Source organism: Numenius arquata, chromosome 10 (assembly GCF_964106895.1).
Source record: "Numenius arquata chromosome 10, bNumArq3.hap1.1, whole genome shotgun sequence".
In the NCBI taxonomy this organism is placed as follows: Eukaryota; Metazoa; Chordata; class Aves; order Charadriiformes; family Scolopacidae; genus Numenius; species Numenius arquata.
Genome location: NC_133585.1, coordinates 2,718,922 through 2,736,550, shown reverse-complemented (window position 1 = coordinate 2,736,550; position 17,629 = coordinate 2,718,922). Strand labels below are relative to the sequence as shown.

Sequence of the window (17,629 nt, the reverse complement as noted above, 5' to 3'; positions counted from 1 at the left end):
GCCTCATTTGCGATACTGAAAAGAATGGATTTTATCCTGGTTTTCAGGTAAAACAGACCATCGTATTCCTTGCAGGATTAGTTGTGACTGTCAGGGATGATACAAGGCAATGGGGTGGGGAAAAAAAAAAGCTAAGGGCGATGGTGGTGCCTGCAGGTGGCAGGGTGCTCCTGCTGGAGAGTCTGGAAAGAAGGAAAAATGTTTTGAAATAACTGCATTAACTTTTCCCACCTTGTTTGTCTTGTCTTAACCAGGAAAAATCAGGTTGAAAATGTTTCTTTTTGCTCGCTTTAAGTGGTTTGCATGTCTGTAGGGAGGAGAAGCGTTACAGTGAGGTAGAAATAAGGTAACTTCTAGATATTTAACTATTGAAATACCTGGATATGTGTGAGATGAGGAGAAAGCGGATACGGAAAGGTGTACGCTCTGCTGATATGTAAAAACTCCCGCTCTAAGGTTATTCCCAGACAGAGTTATATTCTCTTGTAAGAAAAGACAGATTCAGGTCTTTTTTTTTGAAAAATACTTAAAATGAGTAAGCGCCTTCATTGCAGTCCGTGCAGGCAGTTCGTGTGGTCGTGGCACTTCTCTGTTAAAAATCTGTCTCCTCTGAGCCTCCCGAGCGGCCCCGGCTGCCAAAGCCCCCAGCCAGGAGAGAGCCACGGGGGCGGCGAGCGCTGCCCGGCACAGCTCAGGCTCAACTGCCGAAAGAATTTGCTGTGGGATTTCTCAAAGAAGTCGCTGGAAGGGGAGGTCAGCCCTGGCACCTCCTTCCTGGAAATTACAGCTTCATTCTAATGATTTTTCTTTGGTAGAAGTAATGAATTTAGGCTGCTGGGTTGTTCGTGATGCTCCTCCTGTCCCCTCATCTCCCCCCATGAAATAACAGCAACAAAGTCAGCTGGTGTCATGAGAATCGTTACAAGGCAGGGAAGTGGAAATTGTCCCTAAAGACGGATCCCCACCCCCTTTATTCCCCACTTCTCCCCTTATTCTCCCCACCCCCCTTCCCCAGTTGCACTAATTTCTCTCACCATAGGTGTTGCTGTTAAGTTTTACAGCTAAAACCCCTGAGCAGGTGGCTGTGTTTTGATGATAAGAATCTTTCTTCTCCCACCTTGATGTCTGATCGGCACGTATCAACTCAGGAGATATTTTTTTTTTTCTTGCAGCTAATACTGCTCTACTTTTGGCTCCAAAAACTCCCGGATACCTAGGGCAAAATGTGCATATTTAAAGTTCCATGGGATCTGTGTGGCCAATCTGATTATTATTGACATACAGTTTAATAAGTTGCATTTTTGTGAAACTCTGGAACCGTTCAGGGGGTAAGGGAACAATTTTAGTGACTTGTCAAGATTTTGGTGTCTTCTGCTCCTGTTGTAGACTGTTTTCACATTGTCTTCATAAAATAATGCCACTTTAAGGAATGAAGAATTTGAACAAACTTTATGTAGAGGGTGGGGAGAAGAAACACCTCGTTAAATCCATCTGCTGAACCACACTGAAGGTGGTGACGTCCTGGAATTCCGTCTTCCCAAGGGCAAGTTGTAGGAGGCCCTGGGCTCCAGGCTCAGCCCGTCCATCGGTTCTGGCCACCCCACCCACCCAGCAGGACCTTCCCCTGTCCTTCAGCCAGCACAGGGATGGTGCAGCAGGTCCGAAGGTGGCAGCGGTACAGTATGGAGACTAGTATCTTTTAATTTATGGATAAAATATGCCCACTCTTTCTTGACAATCTGACATCCGAACGTCCAAGCGTTACGTTTGGCAGTCTCTCCCAGCTGGCCCAAATACTACAGCACATGTAAAGACAAGAGAGCAAGCGTCACCGAGAGCACAATGACTGTAGAATTACTCATGATACATGAGTATAACAGAACAAAATGTGCATTTTTTTCACTGGTTTTTGCCAGAAATATAATTTTCTATGCTGTACATCAGCTTGTTCTACTTGGGGACTTTAGCACTTCGACTCCCAACAGTTAAACAGCCTAATGTTGAAAAAAACTCTTCCATTTCCTTCTGCAGGAGGTGATTTCTCTTCTCAGCGTCTTCACGAGCACGTTCGGAATTCCTCAGCTTTATCTCCAGCATCGTGTATTTCTTTCGTTCTTGGTCCAGTTCTTCTTCTAGTCTAACCACTTGTTTCCTCAGGTCTGCACTGGTTTCTTCAATTCTTAAAACCAAAGGAGAGAAAGAAGGAGAAAGAAAAAAGAGGGTTTTTTTTAAGTGGCTGGATAAATACTGCTGGTAGCTACAATAAATATAAGTTATCTTCATTTTAAAGGAGGGCACTAATTGCCATTTCATTAATGTTGAGTTTAACAGCAGAGACTGGACCCTCCTCTGTTTGTATCTTGAGAAAATATGGGCAGGTCTTACAAAAGAATGCTTACTTCTGGGCAACAGCCTGAATGTCTGAGGAGACGCATTAACTCCTCAGCCTGAGTTCAAATATGTAATTCCAAAATAATCTTTTAACCTCTGTTTTCACCCTGATACTGTGTTTCCCTATACGGATCTCCAGGACAGAGGAACATCCGTGGAGGTCAGGTAGGAATGAGGTCATGGTCCTCACCCATCCACTGACATTGGGGTGGGGGAATATTAGTTGTTCATACTGCACTAAGTTTTACAAAAAACAGCATTTCATGTGAGGAAGAATCTGAAGACCAGACCTTAAATTTATCTGTGCACAAAGCTCTAATGCTTTTCTCTAAGGAGGTCAGAGAACAAGGTCCGTGGTTTTTTGCTTTGAAAGGAGGGCAGAAGGCCCATCCCTTGCTGTTCTCCCCATCGGGTTCCCTGATCACAAGCCAGAGTGGCGGTGGTAATTCCAAGGAGGGAGTATAACCAGAGAGCAATTTCTGAGCACTAGAATATTCAGAAAGGGTGATTTTTTAAAAATTAGGCTGTTTCCTGGGAAAAGTGTCCCCTCTCTAACTTTGAAAAATAAATAAATAAATAAAAATCGCTGTTGGGTTCATTGACCAGTGTAACACCCGACTGTGAGGCTGGGGTGCTCGGCTTCCCTGTGAAAGCGTTATTTTTAGACGGAGGCAATTAATAAAGGCAACGCAGCGCATCCCCTTGAACCGTTCCTTCACATACAGCTAAGGATGGCATCATGATCATTGTCACAACCAATGGGGGAAGTCACACACGGGTGCCCAGGTGACAACAGCTGCACTGATTTAAACAGAAACGTGGAGCTTGTCTGCAGAAACCTGCCCATCTCCAGGAAGGCAGACTTCTATCACCCAGCTACCTGTCCTCTCTAACAGCAGAGGACTCTTCTGAAGCCGGGATACTCACACACACACTCGCACACCCTTTAGAACATTTTTGTTACATCCTACAGCTCTCAATCAACTTTTTCCCCCACAAAGCTTAGGGGTCAGCGACTGCAGCCTCGACTGATCCTCCATGCTCCGAGTTCCACAGGGTCACAGCACTTACTGCCTTTCCACACACACGACACAATAGTCCTCTCCAACTCTCCAAGATACTTCCAGGTTCTTCAGAGTCCCAGGTGGTAAACTTGAATTACTGAAACTCAACAGAGAATGCCTGATAATTACACTAACCTCGAGGGAGAAATGCTCTGGAACAGACTGGTTACAGGAAGGCCATAAAACTTGCCTCCCTCTGACTAAGAGAGAGAAAATGGGCAGTTGATGATGATAAATAACAGCTTTTCCATCAGCAAGTGTTCCTTACCTCTGCCCCAGGCAGGTACTGACTCTGCTTTCCCTCCGCTTATGTATGTGCCAACAAAAAGCTCATATTCCTTCATTAAAACATGCCCTGCTCCACACACCGAGTTCTGCAAACCACACAAGCACACGTACAACTGTAAAGGAACTCATTATTACTTTGGGGGACTAAATTATCTTCAATAAAATAAAGGTACTGAGGCAGCCCAACGTTTCCCTGCTAAGCGGCCTCCCTTCTCTGCCAGTCAGCTCCTGTCCTTCCAAAGGAGCAGACTTTCACGCACTCTCAAAAGGGACGTATTTTTCCACGTGTGAATTGCTCCAGATGTAGTAAAAACATTGCAAAATTTTTGAGAGCTGAAAAACTTGGCTTGAAATTCCCAGACTTGACAGCAAGCTCCTTGGGGCTGTAATCCTGAACAGCTGGAGTCGTCCTCTTTAACACAAAAAGGCAGTGATTGCATCTTGCCTGGTTTTATGAAACTATGAGTTCATTAGGCATTTTCCTCTTAGCTACTTTGCCCTGTGAGACCTGGCCAATTGACAGACCCCCTCCAGCCCCAGTGCCCTCTCCCTGTCCCTGACCCTGTCCCTGTCCTGCTAAGAGAAAGGCGGGTGTTGGAGCTGGAATGAAGACCAGGTCTTCCTGGATGTCCCTGATGTCAACAGCTGAAGGCCCCATTGGAACAGATGGAAAACCATCTCTTCCCCCCCCCCCCGGCAGCAGGAAAAAATGTGCAGATACATATTTCTAAGTTTTGCAGCCTGGTCTTTTTTCTGTTTATTACTCTGAATCCCTGCAACAAGCCTTGCCAGGGCAGCTCTGCAGAATTAAATGCAAAGCATATGCCTGTGTTTCCTTCCCATTCTGCATCAGTCAGGCATCTAAAAACATCAAATAAGCCATGAGCTACCATCCTCCTTCTCAGACCTTTTCCAACACCCCATGGCAGCAACTGGGGATGGTCTCAGCTCTTCTACCTGGAACACAGCAAGGAGGGGGTCAGCTTCTATCTTGGGTGGGAACTGAAATGGCTACATGGCTCGATTCTCCTTCCAGCTCCACGCACCAAGGCAGGAGGCAGAAAAGCTGCAGAGGCTGCCAAGGCACCACCATCGGAAATCATAGAATAAAGCAGGAAGGTGGCAAGTGAAATTCCTACCTTAACAGCTGGCCCCCTGGAAGAGATCACAGCTCAGGTACATTTTTTGAGAAATCACTTTAACAAGGAAAAAAGAGGCAAGAAACGTAGCCTAAAGCTGTGCTATGTGATCCCTACAAACAGTCATCTGCTTTTGGTAAAAACTTTGGGAGACTGACTGGAAATCGAGGCATGTAAATGCTACCAGAGTTTTAATAACTGAAGGAGTATAATATTATCACCTTAACAGACAAAAATGCTGACAACTCAACTATTTGTAAGAAATGGGACTGTAGCCCCTCTTCAGTGCAAGGTACCAGTGCTGCAGAGCCCAGGCCAATGATGATTCTTCTGTATTATAAGACGGTGAGCAATTTTGCATATGGCTGTATATTAAAACATATCTTAATTCCCTTAAGCAACAATATTTCATGCGCATATTTGTCTGAGTACGTGCCTGAAAGCCATTCTGTTAAGCCCTTACACTCACAAAACCTCGTATACTAATTCACACAAACGAATAAATGCGACCTCCTAGTTATTAGTACTTTCTACTTCCTACAGCCCCTGCCCTCACACACCTCTCTCCGGGAAACTGGAAGGAGCTTTTGTGAGCACAGATCTAAAGTACAGCATCACCAGTTGCGGTTGTGCAAGTAAATATCAGAGTGGGAGAAGAACTACACAATTCATTTATCTGCTGTACAACCAGCACCTGGCTGCTGCTTTGGGTCAGTCACTGGCCCTGTGAGCAAAGGACCACTATAAGTACATCAAAAAATCAAAAGTGAGGTGTCTAGAAGTTCAACAACGAAGGGCTGCTGAAAAAGTTGTAGCTGAGATGCAGTCCCACCATCACCACCCACCACCAAAAACAACCAACCCAGAGAACAGTCAAAATCAGTTTCCTGAAGAATGTTTCTGTTGGGAAAAGCAGCAAGAAACCCTGAATTTCAGACTGATTTGGTACAAATCTCGGCACCTGCACAGTTCCTTGATGAAGCCTGATCATTCTGGGTCCCAACTCCTCCCTCCAAGATGTTTGTTTTGCTGTTTCTCCCAGGACACCGAAACTGGCATTACCTGTGCAGTTCTGATTTCCAGTGAAAACACAGAATGTGAAATACTGAAATTCCCTGTGTGATGGAAATCCCATTTTTTTTGATCCTCTTAGATCAGAGAGAGAGAAAAGTTGGATTCAGAGAGCTGCGAGGAAAGAGCAGAACCAAATCTGCTCTCTCCCAACCCCAAACTCCAGGTCCGAGAACCTGATACACTTGGTAGCCCAAGTTCAAACCTGGGTAATGCCGACAAACAACTTCCTTGTCCCCCCTGCAGGTGACATTACCTTTTGATACTCGTCTCATACTCAGTCCTCTGTTTGCTCAGCTCTGTCTTTAGCTCCACCACCAAGCTCTGCAAGGCCTTAGAGCATTTGACGGAGTCTCTGGAAGCTGCAGCCAGGTTGCTCTGTTCGCTGCTGGTGCTGCTACACGCTTCAAACCTGTCCATGCTGTTCTCCAGATCTGCCGTCTTGACCTCACTCGGAGACAGTGAGCCCTGAGTTACCCACTCCGTTTTGAGAGAGCTTAAAGCAGAAGAGTCACTGGCCCGGCAAGCTGGGCAGCTGCTGACCGAGTCCATCACGGAGATTTCACATGACGATGTAGACCACGTGGTGCTGGCCATGCTGTGTGTGCTGAGGGAGAGGCTGGACGAAGGGACGTTGTCGTAAGTGGAAAGTCTCTGGGAAGAACAGGAGTCCTTAACTCGCTCCCCAGAGGCCGTCCGGCGGTGGCCTCGGAGGGAGTACAGTCCGTTCATCAACCAGTTCCCACTGGAGGAGAGGTTGGGGATGTCTAAGGATGAGCTGCCCAGCTTTGGACTCACAGACCGTGCTCCCTGCTGGCGGAAGGAGTATTTCCATGGAGGCAGGGTCTGCACTCTTTTACTGGGGCTAGTGGCCGGCTGAGTCAACTTGCCACTGTGCTCTGAAGGAGTGTTTTTCACCGCAGGTCCAGGAGTGGCCTCTAGTGCCACAGCATTACTCGAGGGCAAATCAGCAGGGCTAGGAACGCTGTTCTCCGACCTGCTGTCCTCCCCGTCCTCCTCGGAGATCCACTCCACGGTACTGCGCTGACGAACGGGCCTGATTTCCAGCTGGTTCCCCGGCACATCTGCCTGAGGGACAGCAAAAATCCGCCCCTGTTCACTGATCAGCACTGTCATCAGGTGCTGAACCAGTGAGGTGCCTGCGGGAGAAAACAAAGGCAAGCGGTTGGTGAGACGTGGAAGACCTCAGACACTCAGCCCTGTCTCTGAGATGCCCTGTGATGTCCCTGTGAGGCAGGCCTGAGGCCACCAGGCCACCACAACTAACTGCTCTGGGCCTTTCTGTACAGGACTACAAGAGACAGGAATCATTCCCTTTGCTGGAAATGGGGACTGTGAAGGACATAGGTGTCAGTCCAGCTCATGAATGTGGCTGACTAGTGAGTACAAATGACCACTAGCAACGATCAATAAATTGGCCAGCTTAAGGACACCTTTGAGGATGACAGAGGAGTAGGACATCTGGAAAGCAGGGCATGTCTGGACCACACCAAGGTTCCACCAACGGGTTCACAGTCAGCATCACAACAGAATCACAGAGTGATATGGGGTTGGAAGGGACCTCTGGAGATCATCCAGTCCAACCCCCTGCCAGAGCAGGGTCACCCACAGCAGGGTTCACAGGAACGTGTCCAGGCGGGTTTGGAATGTCTCCAGAGAAGGAGACTCCACCACCTCTCTGGGCAGCCTCTTCCAGGGCTCTGCCACCCTCAAAGGAAAGAAGTTCCTCCTTGTGTTTAGATGGAACTTCCTATGTTCCAGTTTGTGCCCATTCCCTCTTGTCCTGTCCCTGGGCACCCTGAAAAAAGACTGGCCCCATCCTCCTGACACCCACCCTTGAAGTATTTACAGGTGTTGATCAGATCCCCCCTCAGTCTTCTCTTCTCCAGACTAAAAAGGCCAAAGTCCCTCTGCCGTTCCTCATCAGAGAGATGTTCTAGGCCCCTCATCATCAATCTCAGCGTTTGTCCATGCAGGACAGCAGAGCCCTGAGCAGAGATGTATGCTGGGTCCTGGACACACTAACCTATGTGCTGGGAAGGAGCACCACTCTGGCCAGTTTCCAAAACCAGCAGGTTCCACAACTACATTGCGTCCAGTTTCACAGTCTTAACAGGCCCAGAGCTAGTGTTTATGGAACTAGAAATTTCAGCTCAGGCCTTCTGCTGCTCTCAGTGTACGGAGGAACATCTGTATGATACCTGCACCTGCAGAGGGTTTGCAGCAAGTACAGAAAGTACTTGCAATTATTTAAATCCACAGAAATGAGCTGTTGCCGTTTTGCAGTAGTGGAATAAACCATTACAAACTAACAGAGGACACCACTTACCAAACCTAATGCAAAGCACTTTCTAGTACAGAGCAAAACCTTAAAAAGAGTGAATATGCAATTCTATCTTAAAGTATCATCTGAAATAGAAAATAAAACTAACATACTCAGGGGTTGAAGATAAGAGCCTTAATTCCATAATGAGGTTTCGGCCTGATAGACAGAGGTGCTGAGCTCACCTACAACTTCTATTTAATGTCTGTGAATGCAGGGGGAGAAATAAACCTCTCTGGAGATAAGGGCATTCCTAACAATTTAGCTGTCAAACTTCAGATAATTCTATTTGAAAGTCATGGTTTAATTTTGAAGAGAAACACAATTAAAGTGCTTTTTGTTAAGAACTGGCAGCGTCATTTTTCCGTATCAGTGGATTTAGAAGATCCATCTTACCCTGAAGCTAAAAAAAATTTTATTGAAAGTCTACTTATCCAATCTTCAATCCTCAACCAACAAGAAAAAAACACTGCTATTGCTGTTACTTACAAGTATAATGATTAAATCTAAAAATCCAGTCACTGGATCCCCATTTTTCTGCAGTTTGGGTCTGTGATAATACAGAATTCCAGGTCAGGTCACTGTGGTGTTTTTATATGATGATTAAGAGAGACCACGAGACCACAGCATGTGTGGCACCTCTGCACCTACACACAAGGACCTCTGCCATCAGCTGAGCTGCGTAATGAAACGCCTGAGGTGAACTGACCCCAAACCTGTCATCTCTACCAACTGAACAGAGAGCATGTTGTTGGCCAAGGCTGTAGGACTGTCACCAACGCCGGCCAACTGGCCACTAGGGGAAGTCACAGCATCACACAACAGATTGAGGTTGCCACCATCCCCACCCTTGTAATACTGAATAACCCAGCACCTGTTCCCGCACTCCCTTCTTCTCCCCACATTTTTATACCTTCTTTGAGGGGAAGGTCTCCAATCTCCCCCTAATAATATGGGTGGCATCTCAGTGGCAGGCAGGAGTCCCCGAACAACTCTAGTCTGTCAGGCCACGCTCTGAAGGTGGCCTGTTACCTTCTGAGTTGCAATCTGTGGGGCACACATCTGCAGTGCCTTTCAGAGGTCACTTGTCACTGCTGTAAGGGTGTGATAGTGCTGGCATTCAGTGATGGATTTCCATCATGCAGGACACCCCGTCAGCTGTCCCCTGCAGCCAGGGAGCAGGGCTAGGGAGCACAGCATCTCCCGCTGCGCCTAATGCTGGATGAATCCATCAGTTGCCAAGACCCCACAAAACTTGATGCACATTCCCTGCTAAAACCTGCCTCACAGCAGTTGTGCCCCAGTGCCACCCAGGAGAAGGGCTGTATCCCAGCTCTAGGGTCAGCCGGACAGAGATCGTGCCCTGGGCATTTCCTGACCCACAGGGAAGTAGATGATTTTCAAGCTTCAGATTTTTACATCCAAAATTAACAGTGTTTTTCAACTTATTCCTTGGGTTCTGTGGAGTTCTGACCCACACACAGCCTGCTTAGATGACAACACTTCTAAGACACCTCGTTACAGCCACTGTAGCACAGCAAAAACTACAGCACCTCTTTTGTTGTGGACTGGATGTCCTTCACAGGGAACTGTCTCACCACCAAAATGCACCAACACTACATGACAGCAGTTTGGTACCTAAACACGGTCCTTCTGAAGAACATTTGAGCTTTCATTTTAGCAGTGGGTTAAAAAAAGAGTTTCACAAAACAACTTACAATAGGGCAGAGGCATTTCCATGTGGTGGAGAGGAGAGACGCTCCCAGGCCAGCGGTAAGTGGGATAACAGAGGCCAACTGGGACATCCCCTCACAGGCACTGAGGGGATTGCTTGACTTGTTCCTGACTTTGCAGCCAAGTGATACAGCTACCACCTTTCAGCATACTCTCACAGCTCCAAACCACAGGTGGTGTGTTATCTCACAAAAATAGTACCTACCTTCCATCATGGTCACCGGATCTTCCATTTTGGGCCGTAAGATATTTGGTCCAAATACTGTAGCCAGGTTCTGGACACTCATCTTGTTAATGCTGGAGTGAGCCTGAACTTCATCAAGGAACCTTGAAAAGCCCCCCCAGAAAAATCAAAGGAGGAGAGGAATAATAAGTAAATCACTTCTCACTGTGGGGCAGGAACAGTTTTGTCCTGTGTTTATACAACCCTAATACCTGAAATGCTTCTGGGGACCAATGCAGCCTAGATACTCAGTAATAACCCCAGATCCCTCCTAGTGTATGAACAAGAGAGGACAGCATGGTTTCTGCCAGAAGTACCAGCCTCCAAGGGATCCAGTCTTCTACGGGGTATGAAAAAACAGATTTTCACATTTCTATAGGAATTCTACAATCACACAGGCTGACTTCTGCCAGTTTTCACTTACAGATATAATAGAAGTAAAAAGACATTTCACTTATCTCCTCATCCTTGAACTAGCAGCCCATGGAAAGAGCTTTGTTGCTTGAATCTGACAAAATACAGATAAAGAGGTAGCCCAAATGCTTCAGCTGGGTGAGCATCAACACAAGAAAAAGATCACGCAAGCCAAAGACAGCACATGAAGAAATCCAGCCAGACTGGCTATCCATATGCATAAGCTGGAGATCAGCAGAAAGTTTCTAACAGTTAATTTTTGTAATTATTTTGTAATTTGGAAGAGCCTCCCAATAGGAGTTCCAGTAAGAGAAAGGCTGTAACGAACATCTAAACAGCTCATACATAATTAGCCAAGTTGTAAAAAGGACTGTGTGACATACAAACCTACAATAGCAGGAAACAGAACTCAGTGGCCTCAAAAGTGAACAGTCTCACTCTGCTTGTACTGTTTCCTAACCTATCATTAATTTTTGGATGATTGGATGGGTTTTGGCAGGGAAAAATTTTCCTTGTCATTCTGCACTACTTGGCAAATTTTTGAATGCTCCTACTTGCAGCATGATTTTTCCAGGCACTCCCATTTTTTTCTGTAGCTCTGCCCTGTAGCGGACACCGTGCTGAGACCCAAGAATCCCGTTCTCTTCACTAAGCCAGAAGAAAATTCTATTTGTCTTTCGTGTCCTTAGTTCTGCACTTAGAAACATGTATAATTATATTCCCCTGCCTCAGCCATTCGTGTTTTGAGGTCCTCAGATATTAAAACAAATGGCTATAGAAGCATGTAGTGATGCAAAATATATTTTTGAAATGTATCTGCTGCTCAAATAAATCTTCCAAGTGCGCGGTACCTGGAAATAAATTTCTTTCTTTGCTAGTCTTTAGGTGCTTCTGGAATAAACAATATAACACATTAGTATCATTCATACCTGCTGCCAAGGCTGTGGGTGACAGCAATTTGCTTGGCTGATGCTCTGGGATAAACCAAGAGCTTCCTTCAGGCAGGCTGCACTTTCACCTCCACATGTTTTATAGGAGCAGTAACTTACACCTTAGTGATGTTTGAATATTCATACTTTCAGAGTAAATTATTTGCATATAAGACAGAGCCTCACAAAACTTTGTGACTTTTCCAAGCCTTAATTAATTTCACTTACTTGCATATGTATTTGAGGAGGTTGTAGTTGGCTTGGGGCAAATTCTTCACTTGTTTAACCAGTTCCTGGGTACCCTGAGGGACAGGAAAAACAAGAAGGAGAGCTATTAATATAAATGATGCAAAGCAGACGTGACTTTCCTTCAGTACTACAAAGTCCTCTCTCCAGAATCAAAACTGTGAACAACAGGTAATAACACCAGAGGCTTTGCCTTAAAGAAGGTGCCATCCAGTGTGTTGTGCCTTACCAAAAAATCACAACGTCCAGAATTTGATTCAGTTCTCAAAATCAGTGGAAATTCTTCTGCCAACTTTAACAGTTGATGTAGAAACCTTCAATCAGTGAAGTCTGTTGGTCTTTCCAGCACCTGGCCTGTTTGAAACTTTGAGGCATCGAGTGCAGCACAAATACATTGCAGTAACGCTCAACTGAGCAGAGGAGAGATTTTTTTCTTTAAAAAGCTAAATGACATTCCAATTCAACTACCTCCTTTTTAATTACTCGCTTCCATTTGCAGTCATTATGAGCTGTGACATACTTCCTCATAAATTTTCTGTCTTTACATTAAAACGTAAGATGAGACATCTGCTGGAGGAATGACTTAAACCCCTGAAGCTACTTAAATCATCTAATGAAAATCTCTGACTCAGAAGACTATTGTCCTTCCACAGTCCCAAGCTTGTTCCTATCAATGCTGCAGTTGCCCTGGAGATTTGCATATTTTTTTGAGACAACTAAACCTTTTGTGGGAAAACAGATACCCAGGCACATTTGGGAAGAGCGATAGCTGTTAACTAACGATGGAGGGCTGCTAACTAGCGATGGAGAAATTCCAGAAGCAGCTGGTTCCAAGCCAAAGAAGTGCAAGTTGGACATTCATTTCCAACTTTCCTCGCTTTATTAAGGACTATTAGGGAGGGAATTCTGTTGGCCAGCATCTTGCGAGATCTTCCTGATTGCTCTGGTCTAGGCAAGTCAGAAAGACCCTGAGAGCAGCCTGTATTCCTGCCTCCATCCTTAATGTCCTGAATGTATAGCCGCTTTTTTATTCTATATGTCCTAGCACAAAAAGAAGTCCTCTAATAAAAATCTGAAACTTAAAAAAGAATTCTTAAAAGCAGTAAGTCTTTTTTCACTCCTTAGCTTAAAAATTATGCTGGTTTAACAGTGACAACAATGGAAAAAAATAATAAAAGACCAGTTACTTTTGAAAATCTCAATCCTCTTTTTTAAACTTCTGAAAACAGGGCAGCTGCTCCTGATGGGAAGGTTAAGGTCAGTTGTTCAGATCATCCAGCTTTCAAATGAGGAATCTGAAATGGAAATAGGTGAGCTAACCGACCTAATTCCCTCTTGAATTTTCCTCTGTAACCCAACTGATTTCAAATACAGAAATCAGGATGGTATTTGGCATTGTATTTCAAGTGCTCTGAATTTAAATACCATGGCTCCACTGGATGCAAGCTTACGGCTGCAGCCTGGCAAGAAACAGAGGCACTGCATGTCATTTATCACGGGATTTTGCAGTAATAACTCTTACCTCCTGGAAAATGCTGCTTGTCTAATTTACCACAGATGCAGGTTTTCCAAGGAGTGATCCCAAACCCAAGGACTTTGGAATGCGTGCAACAGATCAGCACCAATTTGGAGCTTCTGGTTGAGCTGGAAAACTAGCAACGCTTCAGATGTTCACCCAAATTCAGACCCCTCTTTAGAAATTGAAAGGCACGTGCTCAGCCCACAGAGCTGCTGTGGCGTCTCTAGAGTACAGGCAGCGGCGGAGGTTGAAATACTCCCATGTCAGCTCATCTCAGACTCAAATTGGGTTTTAGAGATTTTAAGATCTTTCAATTACTCTTACTCTGAAACTGTTTTTCATTTTCAATCCCTCCTCTCCACCAGTTGGGATCAGAATCAAATCTTTCTTAATGCTTCATTCCTGTTGAGGTACCTGGAGGCCTGAGTGCAACCCAAGGTCTCCGTTACGTTTCTGTTTGCATTCCAACGCCAGGGAATAGCTGAATGGAGAATGAAGATGAACAGCAATCTGAATGAAAAATGGAAAGCTTCGGGCAGTGCTGGAGATGGGGATTAGGCCAAGCTAACGTCATAATAATTCCCATCTATGGGCACAATGTAGCAGCGTGAGGCGCCAACAATTTTATCTGAACGGCTATTTTGCCTTGAGTAATTCTGCTTTTATTGGAGGGGTGGTTGTACAAAAGGAAAGAAAATGGTATTTTGAGTCCAAAAGTATCATTCAAAACTTCCAAGTGAAAATTGAAAGCAAAATAGTACTTCAAATTAAAACAATAGAATAGTTTCCAAATACTTTTTCAAAACGAAACATTTGGTTTTGAAATTCCCTGCTTGTCATTTTGCGCTAAAAAATTATGGTTTCAATGAAACCATGTTTTTGAGCAGGGGGTTTTTCCACGTGGGAGGCGAGTCAGGCCCTACAGGCTGGGTATGACTCTGTGCCACGTTCTGCTCCACGCGCTACTGTGCACGTACAACCTTCTCCACCTGCCGTGTGCGTGCTCCACCCTCCCTTCCCAAAAACTAAACAGCCCTTGTTGAGGTTCCAGACTTTCCCAACAAAAGAAAACGGTGATGTTTACAACAGCAGCTTACCAGGACAACTTTGTGCTACCAGCAGTAGCTTTTTGTAAGCTTTCATTTTTGCTATCCAGCGCTCCTCGTTGCCTTTCTAATCCCAAGAGAACACTGCGCTACAACTCATCCGAGGCTGGCCTTGCTCCCACAAAACCAACACAGATGTTGCTTCGCAAACCGCTGCAGCCTGTGCAGGCAAAATCAGGCAAACTCCGTCGTTAATAAGCTGAGCAGCGATATACAATTACGTTTGCCCAACTTGGCAGTGTCTCTGCTCTTGTGCAATAGCGCCTAATGCATCCAAGAGCTCCCAGTCTGCACATCTTTATGACCAAAAGGAAACCTTAGAAACACTGCTGTTTCTGGTGAAATCAGCCATCGTGCTGCCTGTTACACAGCACCCTGCAGAGATACCTGAATTGACTGAGGATAAGAGAAAATGAGCCCCTTTTGGAGCTAGTAGACACGTACTCGCACCTATTAAAAGACAACACCAGCGCACCGACAGACGTGGCTGTGTCCAGGCTGCAAATGCGTAGCCGTGTGTGGTAACGTGCTGTGAGTACATATTACTCATCATGTGAGTACAGATAGAAGTAAACTCGCCTTTTATCCATTAAAAAAATGACATTACTAGAGGTGCTACCTTTGATGCATGCAAACAAGCATCTTCCCGTGGGCACCATGAAGGACTGAATCTCCCCAGAGCATTCTGCCACTCGAACTGAAGATGAACTCCAGGCTCTCAGCAAAGAACAGTTTTACAATCCCACCAGAGACAAAGATGCAAACACGCTCTTGAGGCCACACACAGAAAAGCGACAGAACTGTGGACTGCAATTTATAAGCCCTCAGGTCTTTGCTTCTTTAGCTGACACAACAACCCTTACAGCTTCTTTAAACTTCTGTTTTAGAAGGTGGCACAGTTCCACCCATATTAGACCAGATCCAACGTGCCTTTGCAGTCAGCAAAGAACTCAGGCCTCACCACAAGAGGAACAATATGGATGAAACAGATCAATTAATCACATTGTTAATTATCCTGCTCCTCCCAAGCAGTGAATAAAAATTTCCATGATTGCCACAGACTTGGAGGTTTTTGTCAGCCCCTTCCCTTGCCTGGAAACCAAAGAGAGGAACATCATAAGAAGGTTCTGGCAAAGTATTCATAGCATTATTTCCCCCATTTTGGGATAATATCGCAGCCTGCCCTTTTCTAGCACCTTTCCTCTAAGAAATACAAAAACCATTGCACTGATCAACATCTCATCAACCAAAAACTTTGGGAAGCAGACGTGCTGTTCTGATACATGAAACTGAAAACACAGAAAAAGGGAGTGGCTTCATACAGCTTGCTAATGAGTCAACAGCAGGGCTGGGAAAGGAACCCAGATCTCCTACCTTGCATCTTTTGCTGATTAAGCTAAAGAACAGCTTTTTTTCAGAAGAAAGAAGCACGAGGCTACGAGACTGACTTCAAAAAAAGCTCCTGCTTCAAGCAGGAGTCTGTGATATTAATGCCCAATTCACAGCTTTGGGAAAATTCAGGGGAAGGTTCCCAGGAACTTCACAGATTTAAATCAAGACTAAAGAGTGATGAGGAGAAAGCTGTACTACATTGAGCCTTGGGAACAATCTTTGAGGTAGAAGGAGGCAGATTAGAAGGATCACTGACCTCTCCCTCATCTTTTGAGAGCAGCTGTCCGCAAGAAAGAAAGTCTTCGTATTTGGCAAAGGGGATGACAGGCTCTGGCAGCTCTCGAAGGTAAAGCTTCAGGAGGGACGCCACAGTGTGAACATCCGTGTTGCTGCAATAGAGAAGAGGGAAGGAAATTTAGAAACCCACACTACCCCAAAGCGTGATGCCTTTTTTTTGGGGGTGCACCAAGGTCCCTCTTCTTAGGGACAGGGGCAAAGTAGGCACATGGGAGGAAGCTGTACTGCCATGTGTTTGTACTGGGGAAAAGGGTCTACCTGGGAACAAGGGAAATCTCCCATTTTGTCAAGACATAAATGCATCTCAGGCAATAGGGGCAGTGGAAGCCCATGATACTGCTTAAGCCAGGGTGGTGCCGTGGCTCCTCAGCCAGTGTAGATCAGGAATGTTTGCAACACAGTCCAGGCAAGTGCACACTCATCACGTAGCACTGACAATAGAGCTCTGCATCCTCGTGCAATCAAACATAACCTCTAGTCCTCTCACTGGTCCCTCCTGCCTGATACTCTCCCCACTCAGCACCCACCTGCCTCTGATGGGCCAGGCCCACAAATGTCCTGGTCAATCATTCAGAAGAAAACAGAGGAAGCTGTGTTTCCTCCAGGCTCTATATTGCCATTTGGCAGGGCTGCCCAGCCCATGGGTCACATCTCCTCCCCCAGGCTGGGGTATCTGCCATTTCCTAGCCCATCTCTTATGATGGGATATCAGCTTCTCTTTCCTCTCCCACTCCAGGAACTTCTTTTCCTCTTCTCTCTCCTTTGCTTTAAGTTGGGGTTTGAGGTGTCAGATCCCATGATGAAGATGCACCTATTCTTCTCTTTCCATTTCCTACCCAGCTTTTGATGTACGGCCATACCTGTCCCTCATTCCAAGTCTCCTGTTGTACAACTTCATTAATCTTTGCAGGTCACCTCCTCAAAGGTTTCGACTATTGGAAATCTAAACAGATTCTGTCACCAGCTCCCTACCAGCTCCCCACCATTGCCCTGACAGTCTCTAAAGAACTCTGAGAAAAACACATCAGGAACCAGGGCTTCAAATCCTCACCTCTATCTAAATGCTGAATCTCTTCTGCTTAGCATGTTTTTAAGCATTTTTGGAACACACGGCTAAAACAAAACAGGAAAAATTACAACAGGAAGCTGCCAGCAGCTACCACTTGCCATTAATCCTGACAATGCCATTCCTATTAAACAGTTCCATCATATTTGAGAATACCACAGTTTCACCTAGTGGTTTTCTTCAGTCAATTATGAATGCTTTACAAATGAGGTCAGTACCTTTATTAATTTTTTCTTTTTTAGTGTGGAGTTTCAGGCATGGATGGCGGATATGATTATCATTTAGAAACAGAGCCCAGGCCACAGCTTCAGGTCTGCTGGCTCCAGTTATTGTGTCATCACAAGGCCATGTGAAATCCAGCCAAACTTCCAGTGGCGTGGAAGTGCAATAGGAGCAGACTGCTGGG

The 17,629-nt window shown here is 45.5% G+C and overlaps 1 protein-coding gene across 1 annotated transcript in view; it reads right to left on the bottom strand.

Moving 5' to 3' along the window:
* Positions 1-1,950: 1,950 nt before the first annotated feature.
* Positions 1,951-17,629, bottom strand: part of ARHGAP22 (Rho GTPase activating protein 22) — a 123,065-nt gene continuing 107,386 nt past the window's right edge. The window contains exons 6-10 of the mRNA XM_074154615.1: positions 16,117-16,249; positions 11,826-11,899; positions 10,237-10,358; positions 6,210-7,113; positions 1,951-2,179 (exon numbers count right to left, since the gene is read on the bottom strand). Of these exons, the coding sequence (XP_074010716.1) occupies positions 1,951-2,179; positions 6,210-7,113; positions 10,237-10,358; positions 11,826-11,899; positions 16,117-16,249 (1,462 nt within the window). The remainder of the gene's footprint in view (positions 2,180-6,209; positions 7,114-10,236; positions 10,359-11,825; positions 11,900-16,116; positions 16,250-17,629) is intronic.